The 26,848-nt window shown below is 46.1% G+C and overlaps 1 protein-coding gene across 2 annotated transcripts in view; it reads right to left on the bottom strand.

Moving 5' to 3' along the window:
- Positions 1–433: 433 nt before the first annotated feature.
- Positions 434–26,848, bottom strand: part of LOC146197192 (matrix metalloproteinase-2-like) — a 206,076-nt gene continuing 179,661 nt past the window's right edge. For both annotated transcript variants that reach the window (XM_084598980.1, XM_084598979.1), the window contains 5 exons: positions 14,635–14,793; positions 9,619–9,893; positions 8,283–8,424; positions 5,615–5,878; positions 434–4,785 (listed from right to left, as the gene is read on the bottom strand). In XM_084598980.1, coding sequence (XP_084455106.1) covers positions 4,556–4,785; positions 5,615–5,878; positions 8,283–8,424; positions 9,619–9,893; positions 14,635–14,793 — 1,070 coding nt within the window. In that variant the 3' untranslated portion in view covers positions 434–4,555. The remainder of the gene's footprint in view (positions 4,786–5,614; positions 5,879–8,282; positions 8,425–9,618; positions 9,894–14,634; positions 14,794–26,848) is intronic.

The following is a 26,848-nucleotide window of genomic DNA, read 5'->3' on the forward strand; positions in this document are numbered from 1 at the left end:
TAAGGTTGACTGCACCTAATAAATTCCATGAGATGTAATTTAAAATGTGTTTATTTTTATGTTTACTTATTTTATGTCACATTGCAAAAGTGTTTTGAAAAAATGTACAGGGAGATAAAGGAGTGTAAAAAAGGTTCACGGATGAAGAAAAGGAACGAGACGAACGCTTGTTCCGTTCCCTTTGTATGTCCGTGCATCATTTTGGCGCTCCTGTGTCTTCCCGAATATGCAGCAGCGCACTCGGCTACTACATCTCTTTGACTAGATGTACCTCTAGACTGTAAAGCATTACGTTTAACCTTACTTTAGGAAAAATGCTTTTCTATGGCTTCATTTGCTGCATGCATTGAAAAAAATATGTTGGAGAAGCTGCTTATTTTATACTAGTGTAAGTTGCATCCTTTGCAACTGGTCAATAAAGCAATGCTGCAAGTTTTCAGATGAAAGATACTTTTTTATTTTCACAATGCACAAATGTGAAATACAATTCAGCAGAGTGCAATCTGTCTTTGCAACATGACAAACATTTGGTAAACTGCAGACAACCATTCGCACAGAGCATGGAAGGCACGCAACTTGTGTTTGTTCGTAGCATATGAAAAGCATGCATAATCACTGAAAAAAAGTTTTCCACAACCATTTGCCTGTCTTGAGACATTGCATAGCATCCAAGCTAAGCTATGTGGCTATGTAAACGTCTTGTTGTGTTCATGACTTCGGCAGTTCATTATTCAAATGTATCCCAAGTCTAATCAGTACCAGTTAATTGCCTAGCACCTTACGCGGTAGATGTTCCCTTCAGGTTCAGCCAGCTTTATTGCTTCTTTCCCCCAAGCCAAGCCATACCCAATGTTCAGTTTGTGTATGTTACCTTCAACATGTTTGGAAATCTGTGGTCAAATTAAAGAGGGGACCATTTTGTGGAAGAACATGCAAGCACATGACTGCCACAGCATCGCTGATGGTTGTCAGCAGAAGCCCCGTGCACCTGTATTGCAGTCGCCCTCCATCAGTGCTGTACCAAATGCAAGCATATAGGTAGCCGCATCTTTTTGCCCTCTGTGTAAGGCTTGTGTTGCTTTTGTTGAGAATGGAATTTAACATTTAAAATATAATGAAGGTGCAAAAGTAGAGGAGGCATTTCAGAGAATCTCTACTGTTCAGAGAATGACGTAGCACTGTTATATAAGGAAATCAATGTGTCGTGGAGAGCACAGAGAAGTTATGCAAGTCAACACAGGTGAAACACCCTCCTGCATAGATTACCTATGCTTTAAATACTTTGTTGCATTGTATCGCATTATCCTGTAGCTAGGCAACTGCCTAACATTGAAAATGAGCAGTATAGTAACATGCAAAAATTTATGCTGTCCAGAAGGCATTTCACTTCCTCAGAAAGTGATGAAGAGTGTAATTGTTACATGCATCAGCTCTACTGTGCATCACATGTTGTCTTCTTTTCTGCATTTATGGAACAGTTCATACTTTCCCTTGCAAAACCAAAACTGCGAGCTCATGCTATGCTTCTTCATTCACTACCATGTGCCCTTGCTTCTTTCTCAAAGCTACGAGTGTTAACACTTTGATGAAATGCCCTGCATGGTTGCACAGGCTTATATTTACATAATATGAGGAAAGCTACTTTGGTCCCATAAGGTGTCCTTGACCGGTAAAGTAAATTACTATGCCGAGAGACTGCCCAATTAACCAGACTTTGCAAAAAAAAACTACTGTTGGCTAGTCAGAAAATGTTGCACAAAACCAAACATGTACAACTCGTCAATCAGTCATCTTCCCTTATTTCATATTTTTTATTAATCTGTCACTTCCATCTTGTTCTAAAAACGTTTTGCTTGCTGCCTGTAAAGCTGGCTGACTAGAAAAAATAGCATCGCTCACACTTGGATTCATGTTATCAGATTGTTACATAGTACCCCATGCTTTGGCTTGGCTCCCTTAAGTTTTCAGAGAACATTAATGCAGACACTGAAAGTCATCAAAGTAAAATGTATTTACACTACTTACATACAAAAGGGGAATATGCGCTGTAATAAAGGAACAAAAATGAAGTATACTCATGTATAAAAGGTGTTTTCAAACAACACACATTTCTGGATGTGCGTAACATATCTGGTAATGCAGACTTAAAAAGGATACCTTAAAAGCACACTTCAAAAGCACAAGCAGTTAACAGCATGAATGAAGCTAAGTCTCCACATGCACCTATGCATTTCAAATGCCTCTCATTAAGGAGAAACTGGGGCTTTTGGGACGCTTACGCCATGCGCACAGCAAGTATCCTAAGCTTCACTCAGTATGTGTCAAGACAGTGACAAGGGATTACGGACTACAGCACTGAGAGTCCTTTCAGCTATCTTGAAAAATAGACAGTAGCATATGTGGGAAGCTTAGCTTACGTGGACTATGCTACATTGAGCATGGCAAAATATCACGAAGGACACTCGCATCGCACATCTTCCACAATCATCATTGTGAGTGGGGACATCTAGTTGCAAGGCAGAAGCGCAGAGGCACTAGGCAACACTGTGACAAGGCATCGTCAACTCTCACACCTGTGCACAAGCAAACAATGTAAACGCTGTGTAACCTAGCTCCACTAACATATGCCTTTTACATTATGGCATACTTATTAACATAATAATCAACACCAGCAAAAAAATCTTAAATGTCTGTACAGTAAAAAGTAACTTTTGCATGTGGTATTTTGCAGCACCCATCACTTTAGTGCATAGTTTCTCATGCAGCAGTGAAGGGAGTATGTTAAATTGTTTTGTAGCTGCAGAGAAGGCCTTATGTTATAATCCAAAATAGTTTCCAAACAGTCTGTAAATGCAAGAATTACCAAGTGGATTTTGTTCACAACGCATATGTTGAGTTTCAAATTGAGATGATCGCATAAACCAGGCTAGGGTTCTGAGCAGAGAGAAATCACAAGATGGAACCGCTTCATTCACAACTATCATAAGGTGTACAAAATCAAGCGGCATGACAGATATTGTTGACCTTCCCATGGAAGTTTGGGGCATTTCATGTGTAAGGCTATGCTGAGTTGAACATCAATCGCATTCACTTCTATCAAGCAGTATCCCGAGACTGTTTAGGATAGCATGCACACCGGTTTATATCTTATATTGAAATTATAATAGCCTTGCATCGCCTACATGATAGCACCTAGCATTATACAGGGACTGAAATTTCAGCAATCGTGTTGAATAACATTGAAAAGCAGCATTTTTATAACAACTTTGTTTATGAAGGCAGCATTAGTTAGTCTCTCCAGAAGTCTGTCACATCGACAAGTGCATAAGCACACAGCAAAACTAGCTTCACATAGATCAAGTTTGGTCGGCATATCTAAACCAATAAACAGGTGTTTTGCAGCAATGTTCACTCCTTGCCACGCCTAATGCTTCTAGTTAAAGCTGTAATACTAGCTGAGTATATATTTAGCCTGTACATGGTGCCACAGCATCACACATTTTCAAATACAGTATTGATTAGTTAAATACTTATAAAAAGACATCACATCAGTAGACATGAGAAAATTAAAAACATGGCTGAATGAAATAAATAATGCAAATGGCACAGTCCTCGTATCACACTGGAAACAACGCACCTGGAACGTTTCATCAACACAAAAGTGCATTGCAACAGACATTCTTAGCCTTGAAGCAAAGGTGCATCGAGCCAAAAAAAAAATTGCTTTAGGTTCTAATGACACCGCAAGAGTGTCTACTGTCTCCAAACCACATGTAATAGGCAGTTATTAATACCTAGCATTAGCCACAAAGTTGCAGTGCCTACGTATAAAGGGGACAGCTCTATTCCACATTTAATTCGCAATTAAGAGCTGTATGCCTGAAGCTGCTACCTTGCACTCGAAAGTTTTATTGTTCGGAATAGAAAAGCTGAACAAATTACCGATGCCTCAACATTGCATAAGTTGCAGCAGTTCCCCTTTGTGGTACCTGTGTAAAAAGGCTATTGAGTATTCTGGGCACACAGTGAATGCAATCTGCATTTCCACTCTCCTGTGTAGAGGGCAGGCATATTGGCACCGTGTGCACTGTTTGCTGGCAGTCTTTTTTGAGGTAGGCACACATTGCTTCAGTTCGTTCAAATGCTTTTGCTTCAAGGGCAGAATGGGCAGCTGATCACAAAAATACAGTGCAAAAACGTGAGAGCAAAAACCTGCAATTTCCATAGGGTGCTGGCTGTCTGCAGCTTGTATATTTGGTTATATTGGTATCGTCCGTTGCTCTGTACCCCTTCATATGTCCTATCCTAGCCGACAATAAATGTGGCTTAGGAATAAATTTGGTCAGCTCACTAATAGAGCTGGACACTGTGCAGCATGAGAGTGAAGAACAATTTTAGTGCATTGGTGTTTGTTTTGTTTTTTTTAACTGCAGACACATCTTATCTGTAACCAGCACCTTTAGTGAGAAGGGGGGCCTGTATATTGCCCTTACTGTGCGCTGCACTGACAGCGCATCATTACTTGAATCATGGCCAATATTACCGCTGGCCATGATCAAGAATGTTTCCCAAGTGCCAATACCAGGGCAGTGCTGATAACCAGAAGGGGAGTCGAGGCCAGAGTGACAACAGAGGTGTCACTGAGCGCACTGTGCTCATCTGCGTAGGAAGCCTTTGCAACGGGGCAGCCGAACCACTCGCCAACGTGCTGCGTCCGGTTGTAGACGTGCATTCTCCGGTCATTGAACCTCCAGAAGTTCAGGCCCTTAAAGAAGTATGTCTGGCCTGCATGGACAATGGAAAGAGCTGTTGTTCTAGGTGAAAGAAAAATCTGGCCAGATGTTATAGCCATAATTAGCTGCATTAATGCTAGCTGCAGCACTGGTAGTGAATAAACTTTGACACAAGGGAGTACTATATCTGAAAGGCTGTTACTGCCTATCCTTGCTACGAATTCCTCCAAAGACACATTAGGTAACTATTACGATAAGTGTAACTCGGTACGTACCTCTGTGCATTAATTTGCATTCTCCCATGTTAGCTCTCCTGCTGGCATAAATCTTGCTTCACAACTTGTTAAACTAGTTTAGACTTTGTGTTCAGCACTGGCATACAAATTGACAAGAATGGCACAACACAAGAGCACACCTCAGTGAACAATTAAGGATCCTTTGTACAATGTGGTTTATAGAGTGTTTAAGAGCAGTTTCATACTGGAGGGATGGCTCCTATCCTAAATGTACAGCTAATATGGCTGAATTAAAGGTGCAGTTCCCACTGTACTTTTATTAAATTTCCTTTGGAGTCTGCCTCGATACGTTTTGAAGCAGGGAAGACAAATCTAAAATTAAGGCAGCTCCTTGTCATTGCCAAAACAAAAAGGCATGGACATTGCCATTTAAACTCTCTTTGATCTTAAGGTAGCGGAGGGCACTCTGAGTAGTGAGTTTTACAATAGAAGCACACATCGCATTATGTGTTGCTTCTACTGCTGTCAGCTGAAATCGATTTTGCGTAACACTTAATATCGCATTGTCCACTCATCTTGCACTCCCTACAGGCGTTAGTTAAATGGCACCCGCATCTAATGTACGGTTATTCAGCTAGTGCTCACCGTCTGTGTACTGGAAGGCGGCATCCACGTTGTGTGGCACCCCTCGCCACATGCGCACGTGCCGCGGGTAGTCGAGCTCGACGCTGCGGTCGAACTCGTCGTAGCGCCAGTACTGGTCGCCGCTGAAGAAGTACGTTTTTCCGTTGTGTCCCCACACCATGGCGGCGTCCACGTGCGTCAAGCTGGCCGGCAGACCGAGGTTGGTGAGCGGCCGCGGGTACCCCGGAAGCGGGCGGTTGCTGCTGAACAGCCAGTACTTGCGCCCTGCACGCATATTGTGTTGGGCATTAGCCAACGGTGAGCATGAGTGACTAGTATGTAATGCAACAGGCTCTACTGCATGCAGCACTCGCAAGATTTGATTCGCGGATGACATTTCCTTTTTTTTTTTAACGTAACCACAAGGCAAAGAAATGAAGTAGTCAGCATAAGCATAGTTTTATGCGTAGGTTTATGATTTCAAAATCATGTCTTACCAACCATTAACCCCTTATCGTTTCACTTCTTAAACTATACAGTGTGAAGTAGCGCACCCAATTCAGTTGTATGGATGTACTGTGGACATTTTAAAAATTGAGCGAGATCAATTCCACATGTGAATCAAGTCAGTATCACATCGACATATCTGGGTTATATGCAAAGTTCTTCACGATTTTTTTTTCATGGCATTCCAGATCGTGTCAGAAATGTTGATATTAATAATAATTCGATCGTCATGGTACCTGCCAAAGCAAGCATAATTAATACCAGCTTTATGATTTAACCAGCCTGTCTTTCTCATTTGTTTCATTTTTTATTGCGAAAGCAATACTACTTTCACTTTTCAGCCCTTCGCGTAGCGAGGCGGTAGCTACCATTGACCTTTAGCATGGCTTTGGCGCGCCGCCTAGCACAGCTGCGCAAAAACAGGGGCCCCAACTCGCGCCGTCGGCTCGCAAGGCGGTAGCTACTAGCCGCGGCCTAACTCCCGCTCCCTCCGTGAGGGAGCGCTACAGCCGGAGTGACGTCATCCCTGAGACTGTTGTGAGACCGTTTAGAACGACGTTTGGGGCGCTGGTTCGGGTACGCCCAGGGAGCGCTACAGCCGGAGTGACGTCATCCCTGAGACTGTTGTGAGACCGTTTAGAACGACGTTTGGGGCGCTGGTTCGGGTACGCCCTTACACACCGAGAGTTAAGCCCAACGTCGATCTACGGCCGGGCGGAGCTGCGGTTGTGCCACATGCTCCTAAAGCTAAGAAGAATTATGGGGCTGCAGCCGCAGCTACCGCCGGGGGTGCAACGTTGGATACTATAGGAGATGGCCTAGCGGCAGGTGGAACCAACGCAGTCTCCAGGGATGCTTTCATTTTTGCTGGCGTAAAGAATGCCGTTACAGCCGGTGCCGGAGCGGCAGTTGTACATTGCCTTAACCTCACCCACAACCAAGTATATCGTTGCAACCACGGCACTCCTTGCCTCGCTACTAGTTATACATAGAATAACCAGGTAGCACCCCACAATAAACAATAGTTGAATCATATGCCATGGCCAGAGTGAATCACTGCATAACCATAAGCATAACCACAAGCACCACAATTAGCTACACCACCAGCTGAACCTAGGCGTAGCCATATTGCTTTCGCAATTACCAGGCTTAACCAAGCTAAGCCACTGCCAATTTTTTTCGTACCTTTCTCAAGCAGTGCCATGAATCTTTTCTTCATACAGAAAGAAAAACCGCACATCAGATCGTAGAATAATGCTACTACACTTTAATTCACACTTTCGAGAAACTCCTATACTAACGAGCGTTTTCTTAAAGCGTGCTTCTCTGCATGTTAGCTGTTGCTGCGGGGAAACAAGCTTGCCGTGTACGAGTTAGTAAAATTCAGTTTTCTACTTCACTCTTTCCGGCTGTATTCAAGTGCACCTTAACTGCTCTTGATCGCTTGAAAAACACACATATCGATGTAAGCAATTATATACATCGCAAATACGGCCGGGTATTGAATTGGTTACATGTAAAAAACGTTTTTTTTTGTTTGTTTGTTTGTTTGTTTGTTTGTTTGTTTGTTTGTTTGCTTGTTTGTTTGTTTGTTTGTTGTTCAGACAATGTGGAGCTAGAACGGTGGCTTGTAAAGGACGACGTGGTGTGCGAAAAATAAGAGGTATCGATTTAAGAAAATAGTAGCGCTAAGATTCTGCACCGTGACTGCATGAGACAGTTCCTGGCTTGTTGGATACCGGTCAGATTTTTGGTATCGATTAAGCTGTGGCGGCGCAACTGTCGCGGTCATTACTGGACACCTTTGGTTCGCCTTTTGAGGGCTGATATGTCATGGAAACGACGTGTTTAGTTGTACTTGGTGCAATCTAATCAAAAGTGGTAACTTAATTTGAGCCTGCCCCGCCGTGGTGGTGCAGGCCTCCATAATATGCTTCTTTCTTCGCTGCAATTTCCTAACGGCGCTTTCCTCCACTCATTCTCCTCACTCAGAACAAACAAAACAGGAAAACACATTCGAGTTTTCAAAACACTAGCATCCACACTGACTTAATGGCTGACTTCAGTGTCAAGAAAAGCTAGTTAAATAATTTGTAAAAGAAATGCCTCGCGTTAGTTTCATTGTTCTACAATGTTCTACAACCGTCCTACAAACCGTGTTGCAGACGGCTTTTCTGCTCACCTATAAAGAAGGCAATTTTTTGGTCCGGCCGCTCGTAGACAGCATCGATCTTCTCTAGGTCATCGGGCAAGTTGTACCAGAAGAGGCTGATCTCCACCGGGTAACCGGGCTTCAGGCCCTGTTCATTGATCCGCCAGAAGTACTGCAAAAAGGAGGCGCACCTGTCATACGTGTGTAATGCTGGGAACATATCGGAAGCTGCGAGCTCAAAACATGTCATAAAATAGGAAGTTTATATTTCCCAGAAAGGGCATCCAAACGATCAGTAGGGCAGATGAGATGGCTTTCTTCTTTTTTTCTTTAAAAATGAGACAAATCTAGAAACCGAAACTAAGTGAAATTAAACTGGCAATAGTAAGTTTGGAAGGGCCGTGTTAATTGGAGGAGGCTTTTTCCGAACGCCTCATCGTAACGGTGTTAAAGCTGTGACCAAACCGTGCCTTAAACGTTTATTATATGGAAAATGCCTTTTTCCGATCGGCAACATGTGAGCGGCACCTTAAACTGCCCAGCGTCTTTTCAGATGCGTCCTGAGATCCCAAAAACATTCCTATAATGTCTCTCCCATCGCAGTTCACATTTCTGACGTCAATCCACTATTCGGTTTTTATTTATTTATTTATTCATTTATTTTTTTTTTTTTTTTTTTTTTACAGCAGCAGCAGCAGCAGCAGCAGTTCCCTCAATCCTTGTTTCCTTTCTTGTAGCGGAATCGTCATTTGCCACTTCCATGAAAAATGCAGACCATGAAGAACAGGGTGAGCCCTGTTGTTGGTCTGCATGTCGGATGGCGCTAAACTGCCCACCGTTCCGACTGTCCATAGATGGGAGAAAATGCAGAATGCGTTGCATACATATTCAGGGCCGCTATTTCCCGTACCCTGCCTTTTAATGTTGTAGTGATCTGCCCTAAGCGGACTCGACTGACTAGCAACGGGCCCTGGCGGAGCAAATGCTTCTTCTCATGAGCCATTGGTCTTGAAAAACAATCGTTTTCCTCTTCTCCAGCACGTTAATTTTGCACGTCGGTTTTTCTCCTCACACATTTCAAGAGATTGTCCAGAATAATAAAACAAAAACTAATTGCCGAAATCTCTATCTGTCTCCTCACCTGTGCGACTGACTCTAGCCGCAACGCACGGCTGACTGAACGCCCCCGGACGAGTTAATTTTAGGCAGAGTAAAAAATTTTCAAGCTAAGCCAAGGCTAAGGCCTAGGGTACCAGTATTCTGGGCGTAAGGTAATGGTATATCCCTCGAGTCCAGGGAGAACATATAACGTCTCAATTATGAAATAAATTTTCCTGCTTTATCACTTTCCTCCTCCCTTGCCCACCTTGCCCTTGAAGATGAACAGCTCTCGGCGGATGACAGCGATGGCGTCGACGGAGGTGCTACAGCCGTCGGGCTTGCCATCGACGCCTCCTCCGCCGGGCTGTTGGGGCGGCGACTGGGGCGGCTGTTGCGGAGGTCGCTGGGGGTTCCTTGCCCCGTGGCGAGGGTCTCCCGAGACCGGCTGTCGTCCGTGCGGCCCCCGTCCCGCAGGAGACGCAGTCGTCGTCCGCGGCACGATGGGCTGCATGGACGCCCACTTGGTCGGGTACTTGGCGCCTGCGGAAGAGTGTCAAACAAATCAGTCACGAGTAGCGCATGCCGAATGAACTTTCATTGATTCGCGCAATGAGTTTCTTATTAGGAGTTCTAAAAGGACCCATATGCTTGGGCAATTGCAGCGTATCACACTGAATGGTTCTCACCATACATGGCAAAATTACTTTTGAAAAGGAATTAAATTACATTACTAATTACTTCGCTGAAAATCGCAGAAAAGTAATTAAATTGCATTACTCATTACTGCTCGCCAAAAGTAATGATATTGCATTACAATTACTTCGACTGAGTAATTCAATTACTTTGAAATTACTTCCTAGTTTCCATAAATGCAAAAACTAAGTAAAGTTATTAAACAAAACAACTTGTTCTCCAGAGTATTCTAGTTGACTATAGTTCTGCTCAATTCTGTCACCTTTTGCCAATCCGTTACGCTGGCTTCGGATTGCAGCACGTCGTTCCTGCTTTCGCGCACTCTACTTTGTTGTCTATTGAAGAAGTGATGGCGCACTTTAGTAAAAGTAATTTCGAGAGGAATTAACTACTTTGCTGCGAAATTACTACCAAAAAGTAATTCACTACATTACTAAATTACCAAGCCGAAAAGGTAATTCACATTACAAATTACCGGAAAAAGTATTTAAATTACAGTAATTTCATTACTGTAATTCAATTACTGCTATGTCTGGTTCTCACCAAGAATTCTAAGAGGACCATGCGGAGCGGCAATATAGGTACCCTTCGCTGCTTCGACCCTAATTTCCACGTGCCTCACGGCCAGGATAAGCATGATCGCGATTGCCTCAACCGTATGCGACTTAGTGCATCAATGATAATCATCAAGCGACGATGATATGATACCGATTACTTTTTGAGTAAACGCAGACAGTCGAGGTTTCCCGGCACACACACTGATCGTGAAGGTCTCGAAAGAAAAAACGTAATTTACATCTGCAGTCGTTAGAGGGCATCAAGTCGGACACTCAAGACTGCATTTGCGTCACGATCCTTGGCTCCACATCGCTGTAACACGGTCCCTGCTAAAGTGCAGGGCCCTTCAGACTGTTGGAGAGGCAAAATGTATCTTCCGTCTTGCTTCCTATGTGTGAGGGATGTTAAATGAGGGTGAGGAGGAAAGGGGATACCAGATACACTAGGAAAGGCTAGACGAGGGACTCCGGCTAGACTCATCATGTTTGGTCAAGACTGAATCGGCTGTTCGTTCAACCGTAGCCTCCTTTATACTATATGGTTCAACGTACTGCGCGCTCGATCATTCAAGCTGTCCATAAATCTTTTTAGGGGCCTCTAGAAGCATGTGGTAAAGTGCTTTTCAAGAAAGATGGAAATATAAGCTCACATATAAAGCCACTCGCCGTGCGCGCGTTTTAGGGTTTTTCCGGCGCATATCGCGCACCCTCCTGCTTCCTTTCGCCTTCGAAGTTCCGGACGTGAGAGTCTACTCGAGTTCCAGCGTGGTTACGACACGACCTCGGCAAAACGTCGGGTTCGAAAACGACTCGAGCTCGACTAGAAAAAAAGAGTTGCAGTCAAATATTCGACTGCGATAAACGAAAGTTGAAACACGTAGGCTGCGCCACTGCACGCATGCTGCCAAATGAGCGTGGCGCGGTTACGCTGACGCCACGAAATTACGTCGACACTTTATAAGGCAGTCTGCGTATAAAGAAAATCTATAGACAGTTTATGGACAGTTTATCGATATATATATTTTATGTATGCGGTACTATGGTATACTATGGCCGCAGCCGTCCACACCTCGTGTAAAACTGCAACACACTCCCGCGCTCTACATTAAACATATTCGCCTTCATCAACTGTAAAGCACTTTCGCGCTCTCAGTACACGTAGGCATCACCTTGAAGTTTCATCTGCTCCGCTCCTCCATTTAACCTATTGGTGAAAATTCCCCGTCCCCAGACAGTACACGTTATTTGTGGAAATAACAGATATGTAGTGATAGTGCTAGGAGTGATAGTAAGAGTAATGCTTTCGCTTTACTGCACCTAGGCAGACCTGAGGACGCCCCTGTAATTTCTATTCGTTGTGTTAAATAATAATGCATTAACTGCGCTCTGATTTCCTAAGCGTGGTGCGCCGCGCATGTGCTGCGCGTCTGCTCCTAAAGTGTCTTGTCTTTTTAGTGTCTTTTCTTTTTGCAATGTTTTCTTTTATGGTACTGCTTTACCATGTGTATGTGTCGATACACATTTTCGACCTTGTTTTCATCAACCGCTTCGCCGTGCTACATGTTCTCGCGCGCAAGTTTTTTTTCTTCTCTTTAGCATTTTGTTGTTCTATCAGAGTAAGCACGTTCTGATGTCCTCCCCACCCCCGCCCGCCGCCTCATTCACCTATTTTTTTCCCCTCATCGGATCTATTAATTCTTTATTGCCCAGAGTACGCCTTGCACTCCTTCCCGTGCGTGGTCTCTACTGGACTCTTAATGCCTTGTGACAATATATGTCTTGTTCTGAGCAACCCGATTTGCGATGCCTACGAATCTTTGGATGGCAAGCCTGAATGAGGGCCCGAATTGACACCAAACACATCTACAATCAAATGCAATAAAAGATCACTCCACGACAATAATGAGTAAAAAGCTTTTCTGTTTTTTAATTGACTAATTAAGCATGTTAGGCATCAGTTCAGTTCAGTTCAGTTCAGGCGTTCAGTCGTGTCCGACTCTTCGTGACCCTATGGACCATGTCACGCCACGCTTTCCGGTCTCTCACTATCTTCTTAACATCACATAGCTTCATCTGCAATGCCTCGAGAATGCCATCTAACCATCGCGTTCGCTGCCTACCCCTTCTCCGGCGACCCTCAACCTTTCCCAACATCAAATCTTTCTCCAGCGACTCCTCTCTTCTCATCAGATGACCAAAGTAGCTGAGCTTTAACTTTAGAATTTGACCCTCCAATGAGCAGTCAGGGTTTATGGTCGACAATATCGACTGATTTGATCTTCTGGCAGTCCAAGGAACTCTTAAGAGTCTTCGCCAGCACCACAATTCAAACGCGTCAATTCTTCGGCGGTCAGCCTTTTTCACAGTCCAACTCTCGCGTCCATACATCACAACTGGAAAGACCATAGCACGGGTTATACGGATCTTGGTTGGCAGACTAATGTCTCTGCTCTTTACCAGGCAGTCAAGGCTAACCATTGCTCTCTTTCCCAGAAGCAGGCGTCTCCTAATTTCATGGCTGCAGTCTCCTTCCGAGGTAATCTTGGCGCCCAAGAACAGAAAATCTGTCACAGCTTCCACTTCTTGTCCATTGATGCTCCAGGACTTGATAGGGCAAGACGCCATGATCTTCGTCTTTTTAATGTTCAGTTTAAGCCCAAACTTCTCACTCTCTTCTTGTACGCGCATCAGAAGTCTCTTGAGTTCCACTTCACTTTCTGCCATTAAAGTGGTATCATCCGCATATCTAAGGTTGTTGATACGTTTTCCAGCAATCTTCACTCCAGCTGAAGACTCGTCCAGACCGGCCTTTCTCATGATGCACTCTGCATATAGGTTAAATAGGCAGGGCGACAGTATGCAGCCTTGCCTCACCCCTTTCTCAATCGGAAACCAATCAGTAAGACCATGTCCAGTTCTGACTGTGGCCTCTTGCCCTTCATAAAGGTTCCTGAGGAGACAGATGAGGTGAATTGGAACTCCCATCTCTTGGAGAGCTTGCCACAATCTGCTGTGATCTACGCAGTCAAACGCTTTCGCATAATCAATAAAGCAGAAGTAAATGGGTTTCTGGAACTCTCTTGCTTTTTCCATGATCCAGCGAAGGTTGGCAATTTGGTCTCTAGTTCCTCTGCCCTTGCGAAACCCAGCTTGCACGTCCGGAAGCTCCCGATCCACATACTGCTGCAGCCTACCTTGCAGGATTTTTAACATCACCTTGCTAGCATGCGAAATAAGCGCGATCGTGCGGTAGTTGGAACAATCTTTGGCACTGCCTTTCTTTGGAATGGGGATGTAAACTGACCTCCTCCAATCCTGTGGCCACTGCAGGGTTGTCCAAATCTTTTGACATAATGTATGCAGTGTGTTAACAGCGTCATGGCTGAGGTTTTGAAGCAACTCAGCTGGAATACCATCAATTCCGCTAGCTTTGTTCTTAGCAAGGCTGGCTAAGGCCCATTCAACTTCACTCATGTTAGGCATAGTTAAGCCTAATAGGCCTAGCTAAGCGTAACATCTGTAACGTCATGTTACAGTTAGCACGTTGCTGTCTGAACATACACTGGCTGTAATAACGTCTTCCTAAGACGATATAAGCTTGGTTAGGCTTAGCTATGCCTTATAGCCCAAACTAAGCCTATTGAGTGCAAAAGCGTTCTCACTATTTCGCACGTGAAACTTGTGCTGGCTAAACCACTCTTTCTCTCTCTCTCTCTCTCTCTTTCTTTTTTTTTTTGCTGAGTTTAAAAAATGTTTGCCTTTGTACTGCTCGTGCATGTGTGATTTTTTTTATTGCCAGTATATAGTGAACGGAGGGGAGGAAATGTAAGTGCAGAGCATTCGAGTGTTTACGTCAACCATGCACTTTCCAAGAAATAGGGCGGCTCCGCTGAAATAAAGAAGAAAAAAGTCTGGACATCAGGGTGTTGCACCTGAAGAGCTTCCGCCAGTCCCGAGTCGACAAATCCCTGACGAGCGCAGTTCGCGCGCAGTGATACACTCCACGCAGCTGAAGTCATGTATATACGCACCATAGAGCCTCTGTATGCCCACTTTGTCGTCGTATGGCAGCTGGAAGTCATCCTTGACGCCCTGGTAGTAGGGGTACATGAGGGAGCCGGGCACCGACGAGTGGGACAAGCCCAGCGAGTGGCCGAACTCGTGCGCCGCCACCGCGAACAGGCTCACCTCTGCGCAACAAATATGAGTATACGTATGAGCGAGAGGAGGGCACAGGATGGGGACAGATAAAAAAGGCAGCACATGGCACAACATATATCGAAGGTAAAGAAACTACGAGAGGAGAGCACAAGATGGGGACAGATAAAAAGGCAGCACATGGCACAACATATATCGAAGGTAAAGAAACTACGAGAGGAGAGCACAGGATGGGGACAGATAAAAAGGCAGCACATGGCACAACATATATCGAAGGTAAAGAAACTACGAGAGGAGAGCACAAGATGGGGACAGATAAAAAGGCAGCACATGGCACAACATATATCGAAGGTAAAGAAACTACGAGAGGAGAGCACAGGATGGGGACAGATAAAAAGGCAGCACATGGCACAACATATATCGAAGGTAAAGAAACTACGAGAGGAGAGCACAAGATGGGGACAGATAAAAAGGCAGCACATGGCACAACATATATCGAAGGTAAAGAAACTACGAGAGGAGAGCACAAGATGGGGACAGATAAAAAGGCAGCACATGGCACAACATATATCGAAGGTAAAGAAACTACGAGAGGAGAGCACAGGATGGGGCAGATAAAAAGGCAGCACATGGCACAACATATATCGAAGGTAAAGAAACTACGAGAGGAGAGCACAAGATGGGGACAGATAAAAAGGCAGCACATGGCACAGCATATATCGAAGGTAAAGAAACTACGAGAGGAGAGCACAGGTTGGGGACAGATAAAAAGGCAGCACATGGCACAACATATATCGAAGGTAAAGAAACTACGAGAGGAGAGCACAAGATGGGGACAGATAAAAAGGCAGCACATGGCACAACATATATCGAAGGTAAAGAAACTACGAGAGGAGAGCACAGGATGGGGACAGATAAAAAGGCAGCACATGGCACAACATATATCGAAGGTAAAGAAACTACGAGAGGAGAGCACAAGATGGGGACAGATAAAAAGGCAGCACATGGCACAACATATATCGAAGGTAAAGAAACTACGAGAGGAGAGCACAGGATGGGGACAGATAAAAAGGCAGCACATGGCACAACATATATCGAAGGTAAAGAAACTACGAGAGGAGAGCACAAGATGGGGACAGATAAAAAGGCAGCACATGGCACAACATATATCGAAGGTAAAGAAACTACGAGAGGAGAGCACAAGATGGGGACAGATAAAAAGGCAGCACATGGCACAACATATATCGAAGGTAAAGAAACTACGAGAGGAGAGCACAAGATGGGGACAGATAAAAAGGCAGCACATGGCACAACATATATCGAAGGTAAAGAAACTACGAGAGGAGAGCACAGGATGGGGACAGATAAAAAGGCAGCACATGGCACAACATATATCGAAGGTAAAGAAACTACGAGAGGAGAGCACAAGATGGGGACAGATAAAAAGGCAGCACATGGCACAACATATATCGAAGGTAAAGAAACTACGAGAGGAGAGCACAGGATGGGGACAGATAAAAAGGCAGCACATGGCACAACATATATCGAAGGTAAAGAAACTACGAGAGGAGAGCACAGGATGGGGACAGATAAAAAGGCAGCACATGGCACAACATATATCGAAGGTAAAGAAACTACGAGAGGAGAGCACAAGATGGGGACAGATAAAAAGGCAGCACATGGCACAACATATATCGAAGGTAAAGAAACTACGAGAGGAGAGCACAAGATGGGGACAGATAAAAAGGCAGCACATGGCACAACATATATCGAAGGTAAAGAAACTACGAGAGGAGAGCACAAGATGGGGACAGATAAAAAGGCAGCACATGGCACAACATATATCGAAGGTAAAGAAACTACGAGAGGAGAGCACAGGATGGGGACAGATAAAAAGGCAGCACATGGCACAACATATATCGAAGGTAAAGAAACTACGAGAGGAGAGCACAAGATGGGGACAGATAAAAAGGCAGCACATGGCACAACATATATCGAAGGTAAAGAAACTGCGAGAGGAGAGCACAAGATGGGGACAGATAAAAAGGCAGCACATGGCACAACATATATCGAAGGTAAAGAAACTACGAGAGGAGAGCACAGGATGGGGACAGATAAAAAGGCAGCACATGGCACAACATATATCGAAGGTAAAGAAACTACGAGAGGAGAGCACAAGATGGGGACAGATAAAAAGGCAGCACATGGCACAACATATATCGAAGGTAAAGAAACTACGAGAGGAGAGCACAAGATGGGGACAGATAAAAAGGCAGCACATGGCACAACATATATCGAAGGTAAAGAAACTACGAGAGGAGAGCACAGGATGGGGACAGATAAAAAGGCAGCACATGGCACAACATATATCGAAGGTAAAGAAACTACGAGAGGAGAGCGCAAGATGGGGACAGATAAAAAGGCAGCACATGGCACAACATATATCGAAGGTAAAGAAACTACGAGAGGAGAGCACAAGATGGGGACAGATAAAAAGGCAGCACATGGCACAACATATATCGAAGGTAAAGAAACTACGAGAGGAGAGCACAGGATGGGGACAGATAAAAAGGCAGCACATGGCACAACATATATCGAAGGTAAAGAAACTACGAGAGGAGAGCACAAGATGGGGACAGATAAAAAGGCAGCACATGGCACAGCATATATCGAAGGTAAAGAAACTACGAGAGGAGAGCACAGGTTGGGGACAGATAAAAAGGCAGCACATGGCACAACATATATCGAAGGTAAAGAAACTACGAGAGGAGAGCACAAGATGGGGACAGATAAAAAGGCAGCACATGGCACAACATATATCGAAGGTAAAGAAACTACGAGAGGAGAGCACAGGATGGGGACAGATAAAAAGGCAGCACATGGCACAACATATATCGAAGGTAAAGAAACTACGAGAGGAGAGCACAAGATGGGGACAGATAAAAAGGCAGCACATGGCACAACATATATCGAATGTAAAGAAACTACGAGAGGAGAGCACAAGATGGGGACAGATAAAAAGGCAGCACATGGCACAACATATATCGAAGGTAAAGAAACTACGAGAGGAGAGCACAGGATGGGGACAGATAAAAAGGCAGCACATGGCACAACATATATCGAAGGTAAAGAAACTACGAGAGGAGAGCACAAGATGGGGACAGATAAAAAGGCAGCACATGGCACAGCATATATCGAAGGTAAAGAAACTACGAGAGGAGAGCACAGGTTGGGGACAGATAAAAAGGCAGCACATGGCACAACATATATCGAAGGTAAAGAAACTACGAGAGGAGAGCACAAGATGGGGACAGATAAAAAGGCAGCACATGGCACAACATATATCGAAGGTAAAGAAACTACGAGAGGAGAGCACAAGATGGGGACAGATAAAAAGGCAGCACATGGCACAACATATATCGAAGGTAAAGAAACTACGAGAGGAGAGCACAGGATGGGGACAGATAAAAAGGCAGCACATGGCACAACATATATCGAAGGTAAAGAAACTACGAGAGGAGAGCACAAGATGGGGACAGATAAAAAGGCAGCACATGGCACAACATATATCGAAGGTAAAGAAACTACGAGAGGAGAGCACAAGATGGGGACAGATAAAAAGGCAGCACATGGCACAACATATATCGAAGGTAAAGAAACTACGAGAGGAGAGCACAGGATGGGGACAGATAAAAAGGCAGCACATGGCACAACATATATCGAAGGTAAAGAAACTACGAGAGGAGAGCACAAGATGGGGACAGATAAAAAGGCAGCACATGGCACAACATATATCGAAGGTAAAGAAACTACGAGAGGAGAGCACAGGATGGGGACAGATAAAAAGGCAGCACATGGCACAACATATATCGAAGGTAAAGAAACTACGAGAGGAGAGCACAAGATGGGGACAGATAAAAAGGCAGCACATGGCACAGCATATATCGAAGGTAAAGAAACTACGAGAGGAGAGCACAGGTTGGGGACAGATAAAAAGGCAGCACATGGCACAACATATATCGAAGGTAAAGAAACTACGAGAGGAGAGCACAGGATGGGGACAGATAAAAAGGCAGCACATGGCACGACATATATCGAAGGTAAAGAAACTACGAGAGGAGAGCACAGGATGGGGACAGATAAAAAGGCAGCACATGGCACAACATATATCGAAGGTAAAGAAACTACGAGAGGAGAGCACAGGATGGGGACAGATAAAAAGGCAGCACATGGCACAACATATATCGACGGTGAAGAAACTATACAGCTTCCTTTTTCCCGTAAGGGGATCGAGTCAAGACCAAAGATCTTTGCGTTCACAAATGGAAGGCATCGCCACTTCGGCTCATATGTCTACAGCCAATTAGACTACAGGCTAAGTATACTTGAGTAAACAGGAAAAATGGCGGTGAAAAATATAGCCGGGGTTTAACGTGACTTGCGAAAGCACTGTTTGGCGTGGTTTCGCTTGGCAAACAAGCATTGAGAGAGTCACTGTACTAAGTTTGGCAATGCGTTAAATGTATTTAATTGTAAATTGTAAGTTGGGTTATAAGAAAAGAAGGGCGCAGTATGCCACACTTCTTGGTGGATCCCTAAACCGTGTCGTAAGGGAAGGGAGGAAGGTGGGAGAGAAATTGGAAAGAGAGAAAGAGGAGCCGTAGTGTAGGTCTACACGGACGATTTCGACCACCTGGGGTTCCCTAACGGGCACTGACATCGCACAGCATACGGACGCATTTGCACTTCGCCTCCATCGAAACTTGACCACCACGTTCGGATTCGAACCCGGGTACTCCGATTTGCCACTTCAAATCCATTTTTTCTGTCCACATTTTCTGCTCACGTCATTTCTTTCGCCCCAATATGAGCGTGTACCTTGTATGTACACCACAAACCTTTGAGAATCGGGCCAAGGGTGCCCAAGGCACGAGCATTTATGCCTGATAAATTTCTTGACAAATTCATGCCTGCGGCTTTCGATTGGTGAGAGTCCCTCACACTATCGCACGCATCGCCGAAACGTTTCACGCGCGCTCCCTAATCCTGCGCAATCCTGCGCCCAATTTCCGCCATGCTACTCGCCGCCGCAATTATCTAGTTTTCTATGCCACGTACAGGCCTCGTTCAGCAAGGCGCTCAAGACCCACGCATTGCACAGTGCAACCGCTAATCCTGGGCACACCGCTACCTGCCTTCGCATGGAGGCGAGCCACAGGAGGGGCACGGGAGCTGCGACTGGTTTGGCCGGGGTGGCATCTTGTGAAGAGCACGCTCCGCACGCAAAGGTTGCGTAGTGTGGGGGGAGTTCGTGCAATATCAAAACCAGCGCGCCGCACTGAAGCCGCCGCGGCGAAGAAAGCTTCTTCGGTCGCCGATCGAAGAGGCTCTTTCGGGCTCCCCCCTTCACGTCGCCGTCGTCTTCCCCGTCGTCGTCTTGGCTTTCGACCGCTCCATTCTCCCTGTGGCGCCGATTGGGCGGCCGTCTGCTCGAAGGCACCTTCTTTGCCTTCGTTTGCTTTTATTTTCACTTCCCTCCTGTGTCTCTCCTCTCGTGCCGAGAAAAATGCGCTCCCGGCGTCGTCGTCAAATAAAGTCTGCTCAGGCTCTGCGGCCATTCGGAACAGCTGACGCGGAGGTGCCAGCGTCGCGGCGGGCTCCGCGAACAGGGAAAGAAGGTCCACTGTGTGTCGAGCTTTGCGTAGAGGCTCCACGCCTCGTCACCAGCGGTTGTCCTTATGGGACGAGGTGGAAAGGGGGGCGGGGGGGGGGGGGGGGTCTGCTCGTTCAGCGCATTCATTCACCCCCTTCATCTCTTGCAAAACTCGCGACAAGAAGAGAAAAAAAAAGAAAAAAAAAGGCTTCCCACGAGTCTTGGTCGGTCGGGAAAAACAGGATTACATTACGCAACATGAAGAGCGTGAAACCGCTAACCATAAATTGTCTGGTCATTTGAGGCTCTATTCTGCAGAAAACTATTTAGCCGCTGACCGCAAACGCACGAACAGTGTCAACACGACCTAGAAAGTTTGGTTTTGCTCATCATCCGACCCTCTGCAGCTTTCTTCTTCTTCTTTTCTTTTTTTGCCTTCAGTCCCTCACCACCAAATTTCAATCCTCTTCTTCCCCGCCTTACATTAGATGCATTCAATGCTTGCGTGGCCATTTATCGTTTTTTTTTTTTATTGGACTCTGACTAGTCAGCAAGAGGCTGTTATGCAACAAGTAAACGGATTAGTATTCAGGTGCCCCTGGAAAAAGAGTCTGTCTCTCGGATCATTTACTCTCTCTTTTTTTTTTCTTTTTTTCTTTCCTGATCTCTCCCGTTCCGTTTCGCTTCGATGGCATAAAGGTTAGCTCACTCTATGTTTCCTGATTTTCAGGAACCTAAAGCCGACCTTTTACACCATCGAACTGAAGCAATGAAGTACAGCAAGCGGATACGGCGGGCTGCCTTTATAAGAGACACGAAGAAGCGTTACGTAAAAACCAGACAACGAAAAGGCGTGTCACATTGAGGGGTCGACCGGGACTAATGCCTCTTTGAAACTCAGGGCACTAACGGTAAGCCAGGGTAAAACAATAGGTGCTTAGATGCGATGTCGACAGCTTGTCGACAGTGAAGTATCGCAGTCAGACCCCGCATATAACTACGACTAGGTCAAATTTATTGTAATGACTAGACAAACGTTACTTTGCCCTGTACCTGATATTCATTGCTGTTGATCTAGTTAGGAGGTGATTATACGGAACGAAGTCGTTACGGTAGCCATTAAAAAAAAAAATACAACTAATAGACATAATTATGCAACAGGCAATTACAGCAGATGCGAATGAAGCAGCTACGCTGGTCAAAATGGCTAAGGATGAGTGCAAGTGGTTGCACATGGTTTGAGGTAAAAGGCTAGCTGAAAACTATTCTGAGAAATTAAGGATCACAACCATTCTATAAGGCATGCCTCATAAATCATAACTCGAGGGGAGGGCTTGGTCCCAGAAAAGACGATTGGAAATTATGCCTATTCACTGATTAATCGACCGATCGATTGCTTAATTGACGTCTCTGACGATATCTTCCCCTTCCTTTTCTTCGTTGGGAAGTGTTTCCCTGTGCGACAGAGACATATCGTAACGTTGCAAGAGAGAGACGAATCGGCGTAGAGTACTTATCACCTGTCCAGATAACAATACAGAGGGAAGTAAACCGGTAAACGTTTTGCACGGGTATCACAAATGAAAAGAGTTCATAAAACAAAAATGGAGAGATTTAGCGCAGCGCTGTGTGCATGCGGAGTCCGCCCCGAGGGGCGCAGGCCTCCCAAACGCATGCGCAGTTATAGGTCCCCGCGTAAGCGGATGACGGTAGCGGAACGCGGATCGCATCATGCCAGACCTCTCTAATGTTGGTTTGTGGGGTTTAACGTACGTCACAAAGTGACTCAGGCTATGAGAGACGCCGTAGTGGAGGACTCCGGAAATTTCGACCACCTGGGGTTCTTTAACGTGCACAGACATCGCACAGCACACGGACGCCACTCCGTTTCGCCTCCATTGAAGAAATTTCGACCACCTGGGGTTCTTTAACGTGCACAGACATCGCACAGCACACGGACGCCACTCCGTTTCGCCTCCATTGAAGAAATTTCGACCACCTGGGGTTCTTTAACGTGCACAGACATCGCACAGCACACGGACGCCACTCCGTTTCGCCTCCATTGAAGGAATTTCGACCACCTGGGGTTATTTAACGTGCACAGACATCGCACAGCACACGGACGCCATTCCGTTTCGCCTCCATTGAAGAAATTTCGACCACCTGGGGTTCTTTAATGTGCACTGACATCGCACAGCACACGGACGCCACTCCGTTTTGCCTCCATCGAAACGTAGCCGCCGAGGCCGGGATTCGATCCCGCTTCCTTGGGCGCAGTAGTCGAGCGCCGTAACCACTGCGCCACCCCGGCGGAGCACCTCTCTAATGTTTACTCATCCGGCGAAAGGGCAGTCATTCACGACGGCACTGGCCACCGCAACTTCTTTTTTTACGGCAACCGCTTGAACACGGTGTTGAAGAGAGATTCTGGGCGCCAACATCACTGCGCCCACTGCATCCGCCACAGTAGCCACGAAGATCCGCATCAAAACGCCGCACGTCGTATTCTTCGCCATTGCGCGCTTCCGATACACACATGACAGCCACACGCTTCGCATCCACTTAAGCGAATTTTGGCTCGCGTGAATAGCGCCGCCAGAGCGAAAACGTGATGCATACGCGATGCAGCCGCATGGGCGGACAGTCGGCGATCGCGAACAAGAAGAGCGCAGCGCGGCGGGAGCGCGATGAATACATTATCGCGCAACAATAGGCCCCGCCGCCAGCGCGAGGCATATATGGAAGGGGAAAGATAAAAGCAGCCCAAGGAGAAGGCGGCCGGAGAAGATGCGGCGAAGCACAAGATGTGTTTCTTGGAAAGTGAATCACGGCTCGCGAGGCATCTCCACTCTCCTTCAACCCCACAGAGTGCCCGAGACACGCGCTGACAAAATGTGCTGGCGCCTGTGGTTTCCCCTTCTTCGGGCGCCGCGCTGATGCCACTTTTCCGAGCTGCCCCTCTTCAGTCCAATCGATACCCTGCCGCACTCTTGGAGCTTCTGTATATTTTCTAAAGTTCTTTTTTTTTTTTTTTTTTTTTTCAGAGTCCGAATACATGTGGGGCAGTGCGCGTTCTGTGTGCGCGTGCGTGTGTTCCGACCTGTGTTGCGTGGATATATCGTTTCCGACCGCAGCTGTAAACTGTTAACACGTAAAAGCGGATTCGTGAACTGTTGGCGGAAGGTATAAGCAGCCCGACTGCTCGCATCTTAAGTCAACCAGCGCGCCGAATAGCGAAGCAGCTTTGCACAATTTTGTTTGATGTTGTGCACGTGAACCCATACTTGCGCGCGATGTTGAAGGAAGAAAAAAGAAAAAGAAACATACGGCGCTTTTGGCGAAAATATAGGCTGGAATACTCAGCCTGTAATTAAATGTCGCGGACGAAGATTCTAGGACTACTATGCCAGGTAGATTTTTATGGAAGCACTGCAGATATCATTTAACAAGATGAAAACTGCATTTAGTTGGCGAGTGCTCAGAAGTGAAGGCAGCTCTTTGACAGGACTCGGGAGAAGCGCCATATTGCGTTCCCTCTTTTGCTTCGTCTTATTAAAGTGTTGTTTTCACCTTTTGTCACGAATCAAGCAAGCCCACTTTTCATCAACCTAAAACACCACACATTTTCTACGACAGCGAGTATTTTATCATACACTGCAGATACTATCGCGTGTTATTCATGCCCGCCCTCTTCAATCGTTGCTTGCACCGTTGGAAACAGACCGTGTGAGCCGTTCGCGAAAAGCGGTCGCCAATCCTTTGTGCCTCAGGGTCGCGTCAATGTGTGTAACTTGAAGTGCACTGTTGCGAACGCTGGCGTCGCTGTCAGCTCTCGGTGCTACGCTCGGAGGCAGCCCTGCTCACTCTTCAGACCGACCCACTGTCCTCGTCAACATCCGAAGAAAAGCACTGTTTCGCTCCTTTACCCCGTTGCTCTCCGAATGCTGAAAACGTGTTTAGGAGGCACTCCCGCGGAGCCGCTCCGAAGCACTCGTGATCGATGACCGCAATTACGAAAAGTGATGCATGACTTGACCGAGACAACAACGCTTTACCGTCGCGGCGGGGACCCATTGGGAGAATAAACACTGAAACAAAACGCCTGCACATGGACAAAGTGCGTGGAAAACAAACGAAGAAACAAACTGTGTGCGCGTTGTGTTTGGAAAGGAAGACGAGTGGGGCTGCGCAGTAAGTTGGGTTAAGCGACAGAGACGACAAATAACGCGATGTACGGAAAACAAAGAGAAAAAAAGCGCTGCGTGGCTTCCGAAACAAGCGTCCGAGAAGAGAAAGCCGTTCTTATCCGTCCCTGTTTTCGCGTCAGCTATAAGCGAAGACCCACTGGGGCGCGGGGCACGACGACGCCCGAGTTAGGGCTCTGGTCGAGCAGACAAAAGAGAAACCACCACCGCCCCTCGGCGCCGACGAGGACGCCCCAACGTTCATCGTTGTCTTCGATGTGTAGTCGTCACTGCCTGCCTCTTTCGCTTGCGGCCCTGTTCGACGTCTTCTGCTGCGAACTCCTCGCGCCTGTTTACTAAACGCAGTGCGTGCACCCACTGCACCGATTACTCACTGATGAAGCTACGTTGAATTACTCAGTCACCTCAAGAGCTGATTCTGAATAACACGTGCGCCAACAAAAGATAAACCTTGCATTAAAAAATATAAGCGATGATTACTGTCGCCACAGGAAATGAAATAATGAAAGTAATTATTTTTTAACTTCACGACAGAGAAATAATGATTCGCTATAAGCAAGTACTTGATGGAATCCTTTTTTTCTTTTCGGGGATACAAGATACAAGCAACAGCCCAAAATCATAGTAACTACAAAAAAAAAAAAAATATCTAGAACCTAAACTTGGGCATGACATTACATCTCGCCATGCTAAGCGATCGTTACAGAATATTTATAAATGATTTCAATCCAGGGCCTGAATGCGAGCCGGCATGTTGCCTGGGCAGCCGACATTGCTCGCTATGCCTCCTGCACGGTTTGTAAACACGCCGCCCGCAGACGTCGAGGAGGCGATGGAGTTCGAAGGCAGCGTCGTTGCGTGCGCGCGATCCCTTTCGCTTCAGCGCGTTCTGCGTCCTCAGCGAGCGCGGCGGCGGCGGCTTATCGTCGGCGGGGAAACTTTCCTCCTGCGCCCGTTGCTGTCACACTTGGACACGCTCCGGCGACCGCGAACACTACGTGGCTCCGGTCCGACGGCGACGCGAGCGCGCTTTCTCGGGACCCCCTCCCGCTCGCCCATGGCGTGTGCGTACTCTCCGAGCCCCTCCCCTCCCTCCGTAACGCACGCGCGCGCGCACACACACACCCGCACACAGCTAGGAGAAAAATGAAGCGTCCCAGAAGTGTGAGCGCAGTTCTTTCCGTATAGCCTTGCTGATTTTCTTTCCAGTAAACAATCTCCTATCCCGCCGCCAAAGACTAGTGTTGAATGAACATGCACTTGACAAGCCCCAGTTTTGCTTGTCGAAACGCCTGAAAGCCCAAACAGCGATGATGTCGATGACGACGGTTCCCGAAACACAAGGCAAGCTTCAAAAGATTCTTTTTTTTTTTTTAATATTTCGATTACTTCAATATTTCAGTCGCTATTTTTTTTTTCCAAGATAAATTATGAAATCGGAGACTAATGGTGCGGGCCGCGCCCAATCGGATAGTACTAGGTGGTTCTTTATTATAATAGAATAAAATAAAAATAATAAAGGAAGGAAAAGATTTTTGCCTGCCGCGGTATCTGCCATCGAAATAAGCTGAAGCACCTGAACTGGGGCGGCGGAAATAAAGCGATAGTAAGGAGACAGGTAGGAGAAATTAAAGAGGTGAGCGACAGGGAGAAAGGACCGTTTCGGTTAAAAGGTAAAGGAGTATAATACAATATTGTACATTCCACACAGTATGAGTTTGTTTGAGGCCCGCCCGCGATTGACTTAGCATCCCGGCCGATCGGATGCTTGATTCCTTATCCTGCAAAAGCACTTGAGTGTAGAAAAATGTCCAGGCGAACATCCTCACATAATGTGACAGGGAAAAAATAAAAATAAAAGTTTTCTATCAGCTAAGCGAACTGAGCTCAGTTTCAGCACGACAGTAAAAGCAGACGCAACTGGGTAGAAGATACGCAGCTATTTTACTTGACTTCACGCTAAAATGCAGCGTTGTATGCTCAATTCAGGACTGCGCAGTGCTCATCAATTTGGCCGTTACAAAAAAATGCAGGTTTTGACATTTGATAGCAACACCACGAGAGAAAACTTTCCTTTTTCTATTGCATGGCTTAAAAGCATGACCACACAGACACGGGGAAACGGAAAAGAGAACGTGGACAGGCCGGCAATAGCCACCAACCTGCCTGCCCTAGAAAAAAGTGGGGAGAGAAAGAGCGCAGGAAGATACAAGAAGGAAGTGAGACCCG

This window comes from Amblyomma maculatum, chromosome 3, assembly GCF_055883805.1.
Source record: "Amblyomma maculatum isolate TAMU_Amacu chromosome 3, ASM5588380v1, whole genome shotgun sequence".
NCBI lineage: Eukaryota > Metazoa > Arthropoda > Arachnida > Ixodida > Ixodidae > Amblyomma > Amblyomma maculatum.